Below are 13,082 nucleotides of genomic sequence, written 5' to 3' on the forward strand. Positions count from 1 at the left end.
GAGGATTCACAATGGAATATAACCTAACACAGCATCAGATGATTCACACTGGAATATAACCTAACACAGAATTAGAAGATTCACACTGGAATATAACCTGACACAGCATCAGAGGATTCACACTGGAATATAACCTAACACAGCATCAGAAGATTCACAATGGAATATAACCTAACACAGCATCAGAGGATTCACACTGGAATATAACCTAACACAGCATCAGAGGATTCACACTGGAATATAACCTAACAGAGCATCAGAGGATTCACACTGGAATATAACCTAACACAGCATCAGAGGATTCACACTGGAATATAACATAACACAGCATCAGAGGATTCACACTGGAATATAACCTAACACAGCATCAGAAGATTCACAATGGAATATAACATAACACAGCATCAGAGGATTCACACTAGAATATAACCTAACACAGCATCAGAGGATTCACACTGGAATATAACCTAACACAGCATCAGAGGATTCACACTGGAATATAACCTAACACAGCATCAGAAGATTCACACTGGAATATAACATAACACAGCATCAGAAGATTCACAATGGAATATAACATAACACAGCATCAGAGGATTCACATTGGAATATAACCTAACACAGCATTAGAGAATTCACACTGGAGAAAAGCCATACTGTTGTCTGATATGTTGCAAAGAGTTTACAACAGACAAGAACTTGAAACAACATCAGTGGATTCATACCGGTGAAAAACTATACAGCTGTGATGTGCACACTCCATCACCCCAGCAGCTAGTGATTGGGAAGTGGTATGGACTCCTGTACTCCACTGGAAAAAGGGTGGAAGAAATGCATTGGAGAGCCCAGAGGAACATACCGCCAGAAAAAGTGCAATGGGTGACCACAAAACTATACTTGTTCCATAACCTATTTCAAATTAAAACTTACTCCATCTTTAATTTATTGCTGAGTACAAGTAGATGCTCCCCAGTGGCACAGCAGTATGTCTGCGAACTTACAATGCTAGAATCCGGGTTTTGATACCAGTGGTGGACAGAGCACAGATAACCCATTGTGTAGCTTTGCGCTTAATCTTAATTACAAACAGATGCACATTACTTTGCTAGTCAATTTATGTACATAATCATTTTATTTTCATTAATTGCTTGTAGTATTATTAATAGTTTACAAGTTATTATTCTCAGTCTTATCAATTTACAGTAACAAGTACACCAAAGGTTGTATTCAGAACAAAATTTGTATATAAATCATTGAAGGCCTGATAGTATTATTAGAAAATGAAATGTTTCTTCAGTGATTATTGTATTATTCTTAGTAGGAAAATAAGTTTTTGAATATGTTTCTCTTTATTATTAACTAATAGTAGTGCAGAGTTAACCCTAAAGCTTATTTTGCTTTTTGTACTTGAGTGAAGAGAATGATGTTGATTATTAGGTCCGAGTCTAATTTCTTGAATGAAGTCTCAGATTTCAGACACCTTAACTAATGACCATCAGATAAAATGTTGGTAGGCATATATTTGTAACAGTGATTGTTGTCAGTGATATACGAGTACAAGGTAGTAGTAGTAGTATTCACAGGATCTGGATCTTATTTCATAATTGTGAGAAAAAAAAAGGTTTTTGTAAATGGTTGGTATTTTACATGTGACACAATAAATTCCTTTAGTCATCTACTGAAATAAAGTTTCATATTATCTTTAAAAATACTACGTGAATAGACCCAAACATCTGTATTGTCATATTTGGAAAATCAACTTTCTTCTACCATCATGTCTGTATTTTACATTTGCTGTACCTATTGGTAGGTGAACCAGTACTTTAACTGATTTGAAAAAGTTTCTTTGATAATAATCCTAATATTTGTAACAATAATTCCAGTATTTAAGAAGTTTGCATATGACAATACTAACCCGCATGTTTATATTTATGCTTAGTAGATTCAAGTGATTTTATATTACCCATCAAGCAATGCTAAGTAAATACTCTCTCTCTAAAATTATAAGATTTTGTATAAATAAGTTATTTTTTTTGTCTGGATCTAGATTTTTAGAAAACTACAGAAATCAGCTGTGACGATTGAAATTGTTACATTTTATTTGATATTAACAGCTGGATTTAGTTTCTTTAAACTCTGAAAATATATTTTTCTGTTGTAAATGGGAACTACTTTCTACTCAGGATAAGTCTGTTGTAGGCTTTGGAATTATGCCTAAAGCAAGCAATAAGCACACAGGAATTACCAGGCAATAATAAATAAACAATAAATATTAGAGATTGAACCTTGTTGTATTTAGAACTTGATTATAAATACAACCTTCCTGTGTCTATTGAAACACTGCATTAAAAAAAAGTGCAAGCATCATCCCTACATAATAGCACAGGCACACAGTGCGGTAGACTGTTAACAGACAAAAATAAGATAAATTAAACTAAATTATGATTGAAGTGTTAAATATATACATATTGCTATATGTCAATTCTTGCCTGTGCTATTATGTTGGAATGATGCAAATGCCATTCCTACTATCTTGTTTACATTGTTTTTGAAGGATTGATATTAGCCATCCCTACATTTCCTTCCTTTTTGAAAAGTTTTAAATTTGTATTTTCAGGTTTTCTTTGATCAATGGGCTTTTGTTAATGATATTTTAAAGTTTTACTCAATAAATTCTGCCAACATTGAATCTCTCTCTTCTTGGACATTGGTTTCTGCCATCTACTTTACCATAAACATTTTTTACATGATTTCTAATATTGTCCACTTTAGGTTGCTAATTTTGGTGCCATCATTATACAGTTGCTTCTATACATCTGATGACACATGTAATCATGGCATTAAATGCTTTTTAGGCTCTCAAGTTAACCTACAGATTAGCTATAAAGTAAGTATGGCCAAAAGAAACATTATTTAGTATGTATAATTTAACATATGGGTGAAAGGCTTTGAATACATGCTTAAAAAACTCAGGAGCACTACATTCCATACATTTCTAGAAAGGGGAACACCATTATGACAATTTTTCAGTGTTGTCACCATCATTTTGGACTGTTCCATCCATCCTGTCAACAATATTAGAAATTGCATTACAAAGGTGTATGAGGCAAATGAAAAATTGGAGGCCAAAGTTTATTTGACTGAGTGAAGCAAAGGAATGTATGCCACAGATGCACCAATTACAGCTCACCTTAGGGGCCTGGAAGCTCTTTGGTTTTAAATTAAATTTTATGCATTCTCCTGCTTTTACCAAGAGTAATTTTACTAATTTTTATGTATTTTTACTTGGACAGATTGAACGGTGGGGGTCCAGATAAAAGATGGAAGGCTTTCGAAATGTTGTTCCATACACTTGTGTTTTTTTACAACAGTCCATTCCAGTTTACTCATCATGAAGGAAGTGGTTGTAGAATTTTTATAATTAGTCTGCTGACAACAACATTTGCATATGATTAATATATTGTATTGATCTTGCAGTTATTTTTCTGGAGGGCTGCGCTAACATTGCAGCAAAGCATAATGACGTAACTTCTACTTATAGCAACAGAATAGCAATTATTAATTTCACCATGTGCTTGTATACTTAGTGCCATTTTCAGTTAACAGTGGAATACATTTCTATTGATTGTTATTAATCTACACAAAATTATTTGTTAATATATTACCTTTTTTACCTTAATGACTGTTCCATATATCCATACTGACTTTATAAATGCTCTGTATTTGCTCTGTTTCCTTTATCAAAACTACTTTTCAATTACTACAGTGAATATAAAATAATAAAACTGAAAAACCTCACTATTGTTGAATTTCAAATTTAGTTTAATGTGAATATGTATGTTTTGTTCGGATTAATTTTATTATGGATTTTGCAATATTTTGTTGCATTTGAGCATCTAAATGTGTATTCAAGAAGTTACCAAGCTAACTATAAATGATTAGAATTGGTTAGGTTAGTTTTTTTTTATGTAGTTGCAAGCATTTGTCTAAACAAAGATTGGGAAGTAATTCTGCTCTTATTTTATTTCTACACGAGAAGCTTCCTGTGGATGTGAAGAAGACAGAGAAACTGAAACTTCAGGTAACATGTGTAAATCCTTGTATAGGTTTGATGTGTGTAGAGAAAGCAATAACCAGAATGAACACCTAATAAAGCATGAAAGAAAACTCAGTGAGGATATCTTAGCCTATGGAAGTAACTCAAAAGAGAGTTCTTGGAGTAGGAAAACAAAAGGTAAGTTTGATGTCTGTCAGGAAACAGCAGTGTATAAAAACTTTGAAGAAAATCAGAAGACCCAGTCTGAACACCAAATAAACAATTACAAAGCTTCTGCTAAAAGTTGTATGTATAATACTGAGTTCCAAACTGACGAAACAATACAAAAAGAAAAGATGTATTCCAGCTGTGGTGTATGTGGTAAAATATTTGCAACGAGGTATAAATTAAAACAGCATCAGTCCTCACATAATGGAATGAAACCATATACTTGTAGTGTCTGTGGAAAGGGATTCACAGCAAGACAAAACTTAAAACAACATCAATGGAGACACACTGGGGTGAAACCATACACTTGTCGGGTATGTAGCAAGGATCTTACAACTAAGAAGAATTTAAAACAACATCAGTGGATCCATACCGGTGAAAAACTATACAGCTGTGATATCTGTGGTAAGGAGTTTGCACAAGGCTCATCTTTAAAAAGACATCAGATAACCCACACCGGAGAAAAACCATTCAGTTGTGTTGTGTGTGGAAAAACGTTTGGAAGAGAAAAATACTTAGAGGAACATGAGGTTATCCATACTGGAGAAAAACCATATAGTTGTGATGTTTGTGGCAAGGAATTTACAAGAAGTTCGTCTCTAAAAATACATCAAGTTAGTCACAGTGGAAAAAAACCATACAGTTGTAGTGTTTGTGGCAAAGATTTTACTAGAAAATTTTCCTTGAAGAGACATGAGAAGATTCATAATGGGAAAAAACTATATTGTTGTAATGTCTGTGGCAAAGAATTTGCACAGAGTTCATCTGTAGAAAAACATCAAATTATGCACAGTGATAAAAACATGTTATGTGTGAAGAAATCTTTAGAAGGCTAAAACTAGAAAAACATTAGATAATTCTTAGTTGAGGTAAACTATATTATTGTAAACTTTGTGGCAAAAAATGTACACCCAGGTATTCAATTACAAAAAAACAACAACATGAATTCATGTGCAGGCAATGTATACTGTTTATCTGGGTTGTGTGTGCCAAAACGTTTTACATAAACAACTATATTAAAATGAAAAAAACTGATATTTGTGATATTTACAACAAATGATTTGAAAATTAAAATGGCTTGAAATGTGTTTAGAAAATATATATATATCTGCAGATTGATAAAAAATTTACACTCAGATCACGTGTAAAACAAAATTGTGAATTTTGCAGTGGTTATTAATTGTCGAAAGCTCATTTGAATATATTTGCATAAAGCTAAAGCCTAAAACAATATATACATATTGTGAATCTAAGTTTCAAATGGACAGCAACTGGCCATTGTAGTAACCTACAAATGTAGAGGACGATGTTTCGTAAGTCTTCCGCCTTTCAAAGACTTTTGAAACGTTGTCCTCTACATTTGTAGGTTTCTACAACAGGCAGTTGCTGTCCATTTGAAATTTAGATTCATTATGAACACTCTGCCTAAACAACCTATCAAAGTTTATATATATTGTGTTTAAAAGACCATAAGCTCCGAAACTTGTGAAGAAAACTTTCAAACACAAAATTACTTCATGCCACATGAAAATATAAATATAACATTTCGAGAAAATTTTGTTAAAATGTTGTCCATGTATAATAAAGTTTTCTTTAGCCATTCAGGACATCTCCAAACTTTTATAGTTTCTGTTGTTTAGAACAGAGCAAGTTAAAAACAAATATGCTTGTTGATGACAACATTTACTTACATAAAATTCTCACTTGATGCATCTGTTTTTAAATTAGATTTACTTTCAACGAATCATGTACATGTGTAAAACAAAACTTATATAAACATTGCCATTCAAGGCTTTTAAAACTTTTAATTTACCCTGGAGAAAATTTGATCAGTTGGTGTTATTTATAATTTTCTTATATTTTCAACTTTTTACAAACCATATTGAAGTCTCAGGTTATTTACGACTGTTTTAGTATACTAAAATCACAAAAAAACTAAAAATAACCTTCAGTATATAGAGGATTGAGTACATTGTATTAAATCTATTTTGAATATACAAGTCAGCAAGTTGCGTGACAACCATTGTCAGTATACAGTCATGGTAGAATAGAATATCTAAATTATACTTGGACATTTTTTGGAGTTACAGAGGTAGTGTGATGCAACCAAAAATTGGTTGCTTTTGGAAAAGGTAAGTTACACTCTTTTTCCAATGCAAAATATTCATACACACAGATCGTACAGGGCTTAGTATTTTCAAGATAGAGATATCTCTTCTACTTAATGGAATTGGAAGGAAAAATAGAACAATTTGGGGAAACAGGACGATACCAGCAACAAGTCATACCATAGCCATGGTAATCAAAATGAGACACCTTTTAACAGGAGAAAATTCATAAAGACAAACCATCAACGATCTATGGCAAAAGCCATCTACGTGTCTCAGGAAACAGTAACAAACTACGTGAAAATGAATCTTCTTAGGGAAAGTGACACAATTCACATGTACAAAAGCTGCTTCCACAGCATGTCTGTTCAACTGTAGCATACTTCAAGCAGTTGGAGAATGAAACAGTTATTCATACTATTTAATGCTAGAATTGCCCAAACCTTTGTCACAGTGGCATCCATCAGTTGAGGAATAGTTGCTGGGATGTGGCAATAGGCCCATATTTTGAGAAATTCTCGTAGTCAGCAGTGGAGAAATTTGACACAGTGAAAATAGTTATTGAAAAACTTTTAACCAATCTACTGACAGAAACAGTTGTGTGTTTCAATGGTTTTTCATGAGTACTGGCTAAGCATTTAAGCCATTTCACTTATACACCTCCACTAACATGATAATTTGTTCCAGACATAACACTGTGTTGTACCTTCTGCTGCTTCTGACAGAGTAACAGTTGTCTGTTTCTTCCTATGTTTATATATCTGTCATTTCCAGAAACCAGTGGAATGCACTTCCCATGATTTCTTATGCAAAATATTTTGCCAGTTTGTTACACCTTCACCTTGTATACCCATACTGACTTCATAACCACCTTATTCTTGCTGTATTTCCTTGTCAAAAATACTTTAAAAGTATCATTGAGCATAAGTTATCAAGTGGAGCTCAGTCTCACAGCCCCTATGAGGTAGGGGGTTTGGGGGCTGTTAATGGCCCCTGGAAGCTTTAGGGTTTGAGATACGATGAAGTAGGCCTGCATAAACAATATGAATTAGTAAGATTATGATAACTTATCTTTTCATAAAAAAGCATTTTCACAACAATTTCGTACAACAGAAATGGTGCTCCGGATCACTCCCCCCCTCAACTCAAGTCCTGAGCATAACAAGAACAAATGTGAAACAACATTTTTCTTCATGTGTTTGTAATTCAGTATGAGGATATATATTTTTTCATTATTAATGTATTGTAATAATAGCTTTTTTTAATGTTGTAATGCATTTAAAAGTACATTTGTGGGAGTTACCAAGCTAATTAGTAATGATTATAATTGTTTATATTAATTTAATTCTAAAAGGTTGTTTTACCTTACCCCTGAAAAGTCAAGTCCATGTACAGGTGTGATGTGTGTGTCTGGAGAAATCCTTTTTCAGGAAGAACATCTAATAAAGTATGAGAGGAATCACAATGAAGACAGCACAGCATAGAGGTAACTTTTTTGTCAGAAAACAGTACTGTATGAAGTTTTAGAAGAAAGTTGAAAGATCCAGTATGAACACCAACTAGACGATTATAACTCTTAACAGAGTTCCAAACACCACAAAAAGAAATAAATCTTACAGCTATGAAGTGCGTGGTAAATTATTTATAAAAAGTAGAACTTAAATCAACATCAGTTGATAAACAGTAGTATGAAGCATCATTTCTGTAGCAAGGGATTTATAGTATATAAGAACGTAAATCAATCAGTGGAGACTCTGGAGTGAAACCATATACATATCATGTCTGTAGCAAGGGATTCATAGTATATAAGAACATAAAACAATCAGTGGAGACTCTGGATTTGAAACCATATACATATCATGTCTGTAGCAAGGGATTCAAAGTATATAAGAACATAAAACAATCAGTGGAGACTCTGGAGTGAAATCATATACATATCATGTCTGTAGCAAGGGATTCATAGTATATAAGAACATAAAACAATCAGTGGAGACTCTGGAGTGAAACCATATACATATCATGTCTGTAGCAAGGGATTCATACTACAGCAGGACTTCACATCAGTTGAGACACACAAGTATGAAGCCATGTACATACCATATTTCTAGCAATGGATTCATACTAAAGCTTGATTTAAGACAATGTCAGTGGAGACTACATTCATATCTATAGCATGAAATTCATAGAAAGCAGGACTTAAAACAAGATTAGTGGGACACACTGAAATAAAACTATACACTTGTTATGCTCGTGAAAGGAATTTTAGAAGGTGTGAAAACTTGAAACATGATCAGTGGGACACACTGGAATAAAACTATACACTTGTCATGCTTGTGAAAGGAATTTTAGAAGGTGTGAAAACTTGAAACATGATCAGTGGGACACACTGGAATAAAACTATACACTTGTCATGCGTGTGAAAGGAATTTTAGAAGGTGTGAAAACTTGAAACAAGATCAGTGGGACACACTGGAATAAAACTATACACTTGTCATGCTCGTGAAAGGAATTTTAGAAGGTGTGAAAACTTGAAACATGATCAGTGGGACACACTGGAATAAAACTATACACTTGTCATGCTCATGAAAGAAATTGTACAAGGTGTGAGAACTTGAAACAACATCAGTGAATTCACTTAGAGGGGAAGCTCTACAATTTTGATGTTTTTGGGGAAACAATTTTACATATAGCTATTATTTTAAAATGACATGAAAATACCCATACTCGAGAGAAACTATATTTTTGTAACATCCGTGGCAAGGAATTTACACAGTGTTTATCTTTAAAGGTAAACCAAGTTATGCACAGTGCAGAAAAACCATGTATTTGTTGTGTGTGTCAAAACATTTATAAGTAAATATTCTGTAAAAACACATCAGAAGATACACACAAAGGAGGAGCTGTATTGTTGTAATATCTCTGGCGAGGAATTTTGTTAGAGATAATCATTAAAAAAACATCAAGTCAGCCACACTAGAGATAAACAACATAGATGTATTATTTGTGGTAAAGAGCTTACAACAGAATGTTTTCTTTAAAAAAAAACAAATGTGGAAGATTTACACTGAGGAAGAACCCCATTGTTGTACTGTCTGTGACAACGAGTTTACATGAAGTTTATTTATGAAAAATACATTAAAGAAGTAAACTAGATGTAATTGTGTGTGGCAAACAATATACATCCTTATCGTCAGTTAAAACGTTAAATGACCTAGAAGATATTTCATTATTCATTCTTATTGTTTTTATTTGTGTCAATCTGAAATGGCCTGATAAAAAAAAGATTGTTCACGTGATTATGAAAATTTATAGCCGTGTTTTCTGTAGCAAGTAATGTGCACGTAGATCATGTTTTAAAAATCAGTCTCTTCCACAGTGTAGATTAGCAAACAACTCTGTTGAGCATTTCAGACTGAAACTTGAAAAAAAAACTTTTCACGTAAGAAGTATGTCATAAAGTGTGCACATTGCAGAGAGGAACTTGTATTGAGACCATTATTTAATGGAATGTTGAATAATTTACCCAGAAGGGGGCCGAAGATCACCTGTTTTAATCATTCTCACTACTTTAAAGTAGTGTGTTGTCTGTCAGTCAGTCAGTAGACACCGAAATGACATCAAATAAGGGATGCTTAACTTTATAATTTGTACTATCGTGATGTCAGTAAAATGTGCTCATGAATCACTGGAAGAATTGTGCACTCTGTAGGCTACAACACAGTATGACTTCAAAAGCAAGAAATAAAAATAATTATTCTTCTTAATTTTGGTTTTATGAGTTATTCAGTGAAAATATCAATACGATAAAACAACAAAAGACTAAGGAAAACCTTCAGTATAAGTAATCTTGTCAACAACCCTGTTTGAAATTAGTTTGTTTTTTCACTGCTGGATTGGGATTCATTGTTCCATGTAAAAGAATTATTTTCCCAATCAGTTAATAATACCAGCAAATACACATGTAGTATTGGATTGTTAGCAGTTCAATTGCCAGGTAACAATATAATGAGATGCAACAGGAGACCTGAACGTTATTTCAATGTTTGTTAGTGTTTTCTTCTTCTTTTTTTTTCACAAATAAACATTCCTTGTATTTTATTTTCCAAACAATGCTTCAAGTTAAATAGAACAACATTAGTAATATAATCTCGTGCTGATTTCCTAGATGGGGTTTTATTAATTTGATTATCATGACTGACAACAGTCATCATCGCAGACTCTGGTGGGCATATTGTAGAAACACTTTACTGTAATAATTTTATTTGACAGTCAGAGTACAAGCAATGATGTCAGAACTAAATCCTGTTTGATAAATACCTAAAATAAAGTTTTAGGAGCTCTTACGATGTACAAGTGCTTAATATATATCCAGGTTTGAAGTTATTACGGAATGAAAAATTTTCTATACTTTATTATGATGAGGCAGAACTATTGTTATTAGATAATGACAATGGCTGAGATAACTCTACAAGTGTGGTATGACATGAACATTTCAGTTTTATAAAAAGAGAAGGAAGTTAGTAGACATTTCTATGATGCTAAGAGAATTACTTTAACTTGAAGTTGGTTAAACACAGCAAGTGTTTGTAGAATGGCTACTATTCTCACAAACTGTGGTTAGAAAGATAAGGACTCACTTTCAGATCATCAATTAGCCAAAGATGTGGAGACAGTATAACATTTTCAACAGTCCCTCAATATGATCGTAATATGGGTTCGAAACAGATTTCAATTACTCTACTAAGTGAACAGTCCAGAGCAGCAAGTTGATGACAAATGGTCAGAAACATTTCGTAAGGGTTATCCTTTATTCCAGCCAGTGAATAGTTTGTGGTTCCTCTAACTCTTGGCCACTGAATAGCCCATTTTCAGTAATGCTAAGAACATGTAGATTGGCCAAAGTCTTGTGCACATTGCAGCTAGATACGAGATGTGTATATGATTGGAGAATTCTCAAGAACAGATACAATCTCAATTTCACACAGAAAGGACTCGCATATGGTAGTGATGTCATACTGTTTTAGACAGGAACCAGGGTGACTACACTCACCTATATCTACTCTGGCGTGGCATTACGAATACCATGTATTATAGGGGTGCAATCGTACGACTATTAGTTTAGTAACTTCCTGGTAGAAAATAAGGGATGAAACGAATAGATTGGCTAACATGATCACTTCACACGTATAGGATGCTCCAGGAAAACGCTTCGCAGCATGTGATCTACTACCCAGCAGTGTTGATGAACTGGAAGTAACTCTAATGGAGGAATAGACCGTTTATTCACTCATTTTCTGCTTACATGTGAAAGTAATATTTGCATTATTGTCCGAGGTGATCCTACACACGCTTTCTGGTCATTTAACGGTATGCAGTGGACATATTTATGTCAAACCACGTTACTTTTCACCTTACGTTTGTTTTGTTAAAAAATAAACCCAGTGATACCATTTACACTATTTAATAACAGTAATTGTGTGTTGCCAAAGGTAGAATATTGAAAATTTGGACTATTCGTTGTTTCCAAGTATAGTAGCGGTAAGTCTATTAACTTACAACGCTAAAATACGAAGCTCAATTCCTCGTGGTAAACAAAACGCAGATAGCTCATCATGTTGCTTTACACTAAAGTAGAACAAACTAATTATTCACTAAATACTTTGAGCAATATAATAACTGTAGAAAACATTATTCAGATAAATATTTTTCATATGTTCTGCTTGGCTTGTAAAGTATTAAATTTTTGTCCTGTAATTTCTTTTTTCATGTATGATCCTAAAATATGCTCATGTTAAATTGCCTTTGATCTTTTTTTAAAGGAATATTTAATTACAGTTTAGAATATAACTCAATTTCATTTCATTAGCTGAGTACCAATCTGCAATCTTAAAGTATTGACCTTTTATTTGTATTGATAATAAGTGTATTATTTCATTGTAAATAAAACTGTTATTTGAAAGGGACAAAATGTTGGAGAGAAAGTGAATATTAATAAAATAAAAATAGCATGATATACTATGGCAACTTTATATGGCGCTAGCATGGCCTATTGATTAGTATTTCGGGCTGCAAAACGAGGATACAAGTTTCGCGTCGCGTTGCCACAAAATCACGCACTGAATTTTCTAGCTATGAGTAAGTTACAAGAGTGACAATTAAAGTCCACATTTAGTTTGTTTGTTTTGAATTTCGCGCAAAGCTACACGAGGGCTATCTGCACTAGCCGTCCCAAATTTAGCAGTGTAAGACTAGAGGGAAGGCAGCTAGTCATCACCACCCACCGCCAACTCTTGGGCTACTCATTTACCAACGAATAGTGGGATTGACCGTCACATTATAATGCCCCACGGCTGAAAGGGCGAGCATGTTTGGTGTGACGGGTATTCGAACCCGCGACCCTCAGATTACGAGTCGAGCGCCTTAACCACCTGGCCATGCCGGGCCGTAGAAGTGAGAATCATAGCTAATGTAATGAAGGTAAAACATTTTTTCTAGAGTTCCAGTTCATAATTCGACAATTTAGTCCTAAATGCTACTCTCTACTATAATATTCAGTCTAGGATGTTATTTGCTGTTTCGTATTTGCTGATAGGAGGCCCGGCATGGCCAGGTGGTTAGAAAGCTCGATTCGCAATCTACAGGTCACGGGTTCGAATCCCCATCACACCAAACATGCTCGTCCTTTCAGCCGTGGGGCATTATAATGTGAC

The 13,082-nt window shown here is 33.8% G+C and overlaps 1 protein-coding gene across 12 annotated transcripts in view; it reads left to right on the forward strand.

Annotated features, from left to right (window-relative positions):
* The window catches only part of LOC106459061 (zinc finger protein 501-like), a 63,245-nt gene extending 57,684 nt beyond the window's left edge, over positions 1-5,561 (forward strand). For all 12 annotated transcript variants that reach the window (XM_022385445.1, XM_022385447.1, XM_022385448.1 and 9 more), the window contains one exon: positions 4,040-5,561. In XM_022385445.1, coding sequence (XP_022241153.1) covers positions 4,040-5,100 — 1,061 coding nt within the window. In that variant the 3' untranslated portion in view covers positions 5,101-5,561. The remainder of the gene's footprint in view (positions 1-4,039) is intronic.
* Positions 5,562-13,082: the final 7,521 nt, after the last annotated feature.

Source organism: Limulus polyphemus, unplaced genomic scaffold (assembly GCF_000517525.1).
Source record: "Limulus polyphemus unplaced genomic scaffold, Limulus_polyphemus-2.1.2 Scaffold553, whole genome shotgun sequence".
Taxonomy (NCBI): Eukaryota; Metazoa; Arthropoda; class Merostomata; order Xiphosura; family Limulidae; genus Limulus; species Limulus polyphemus.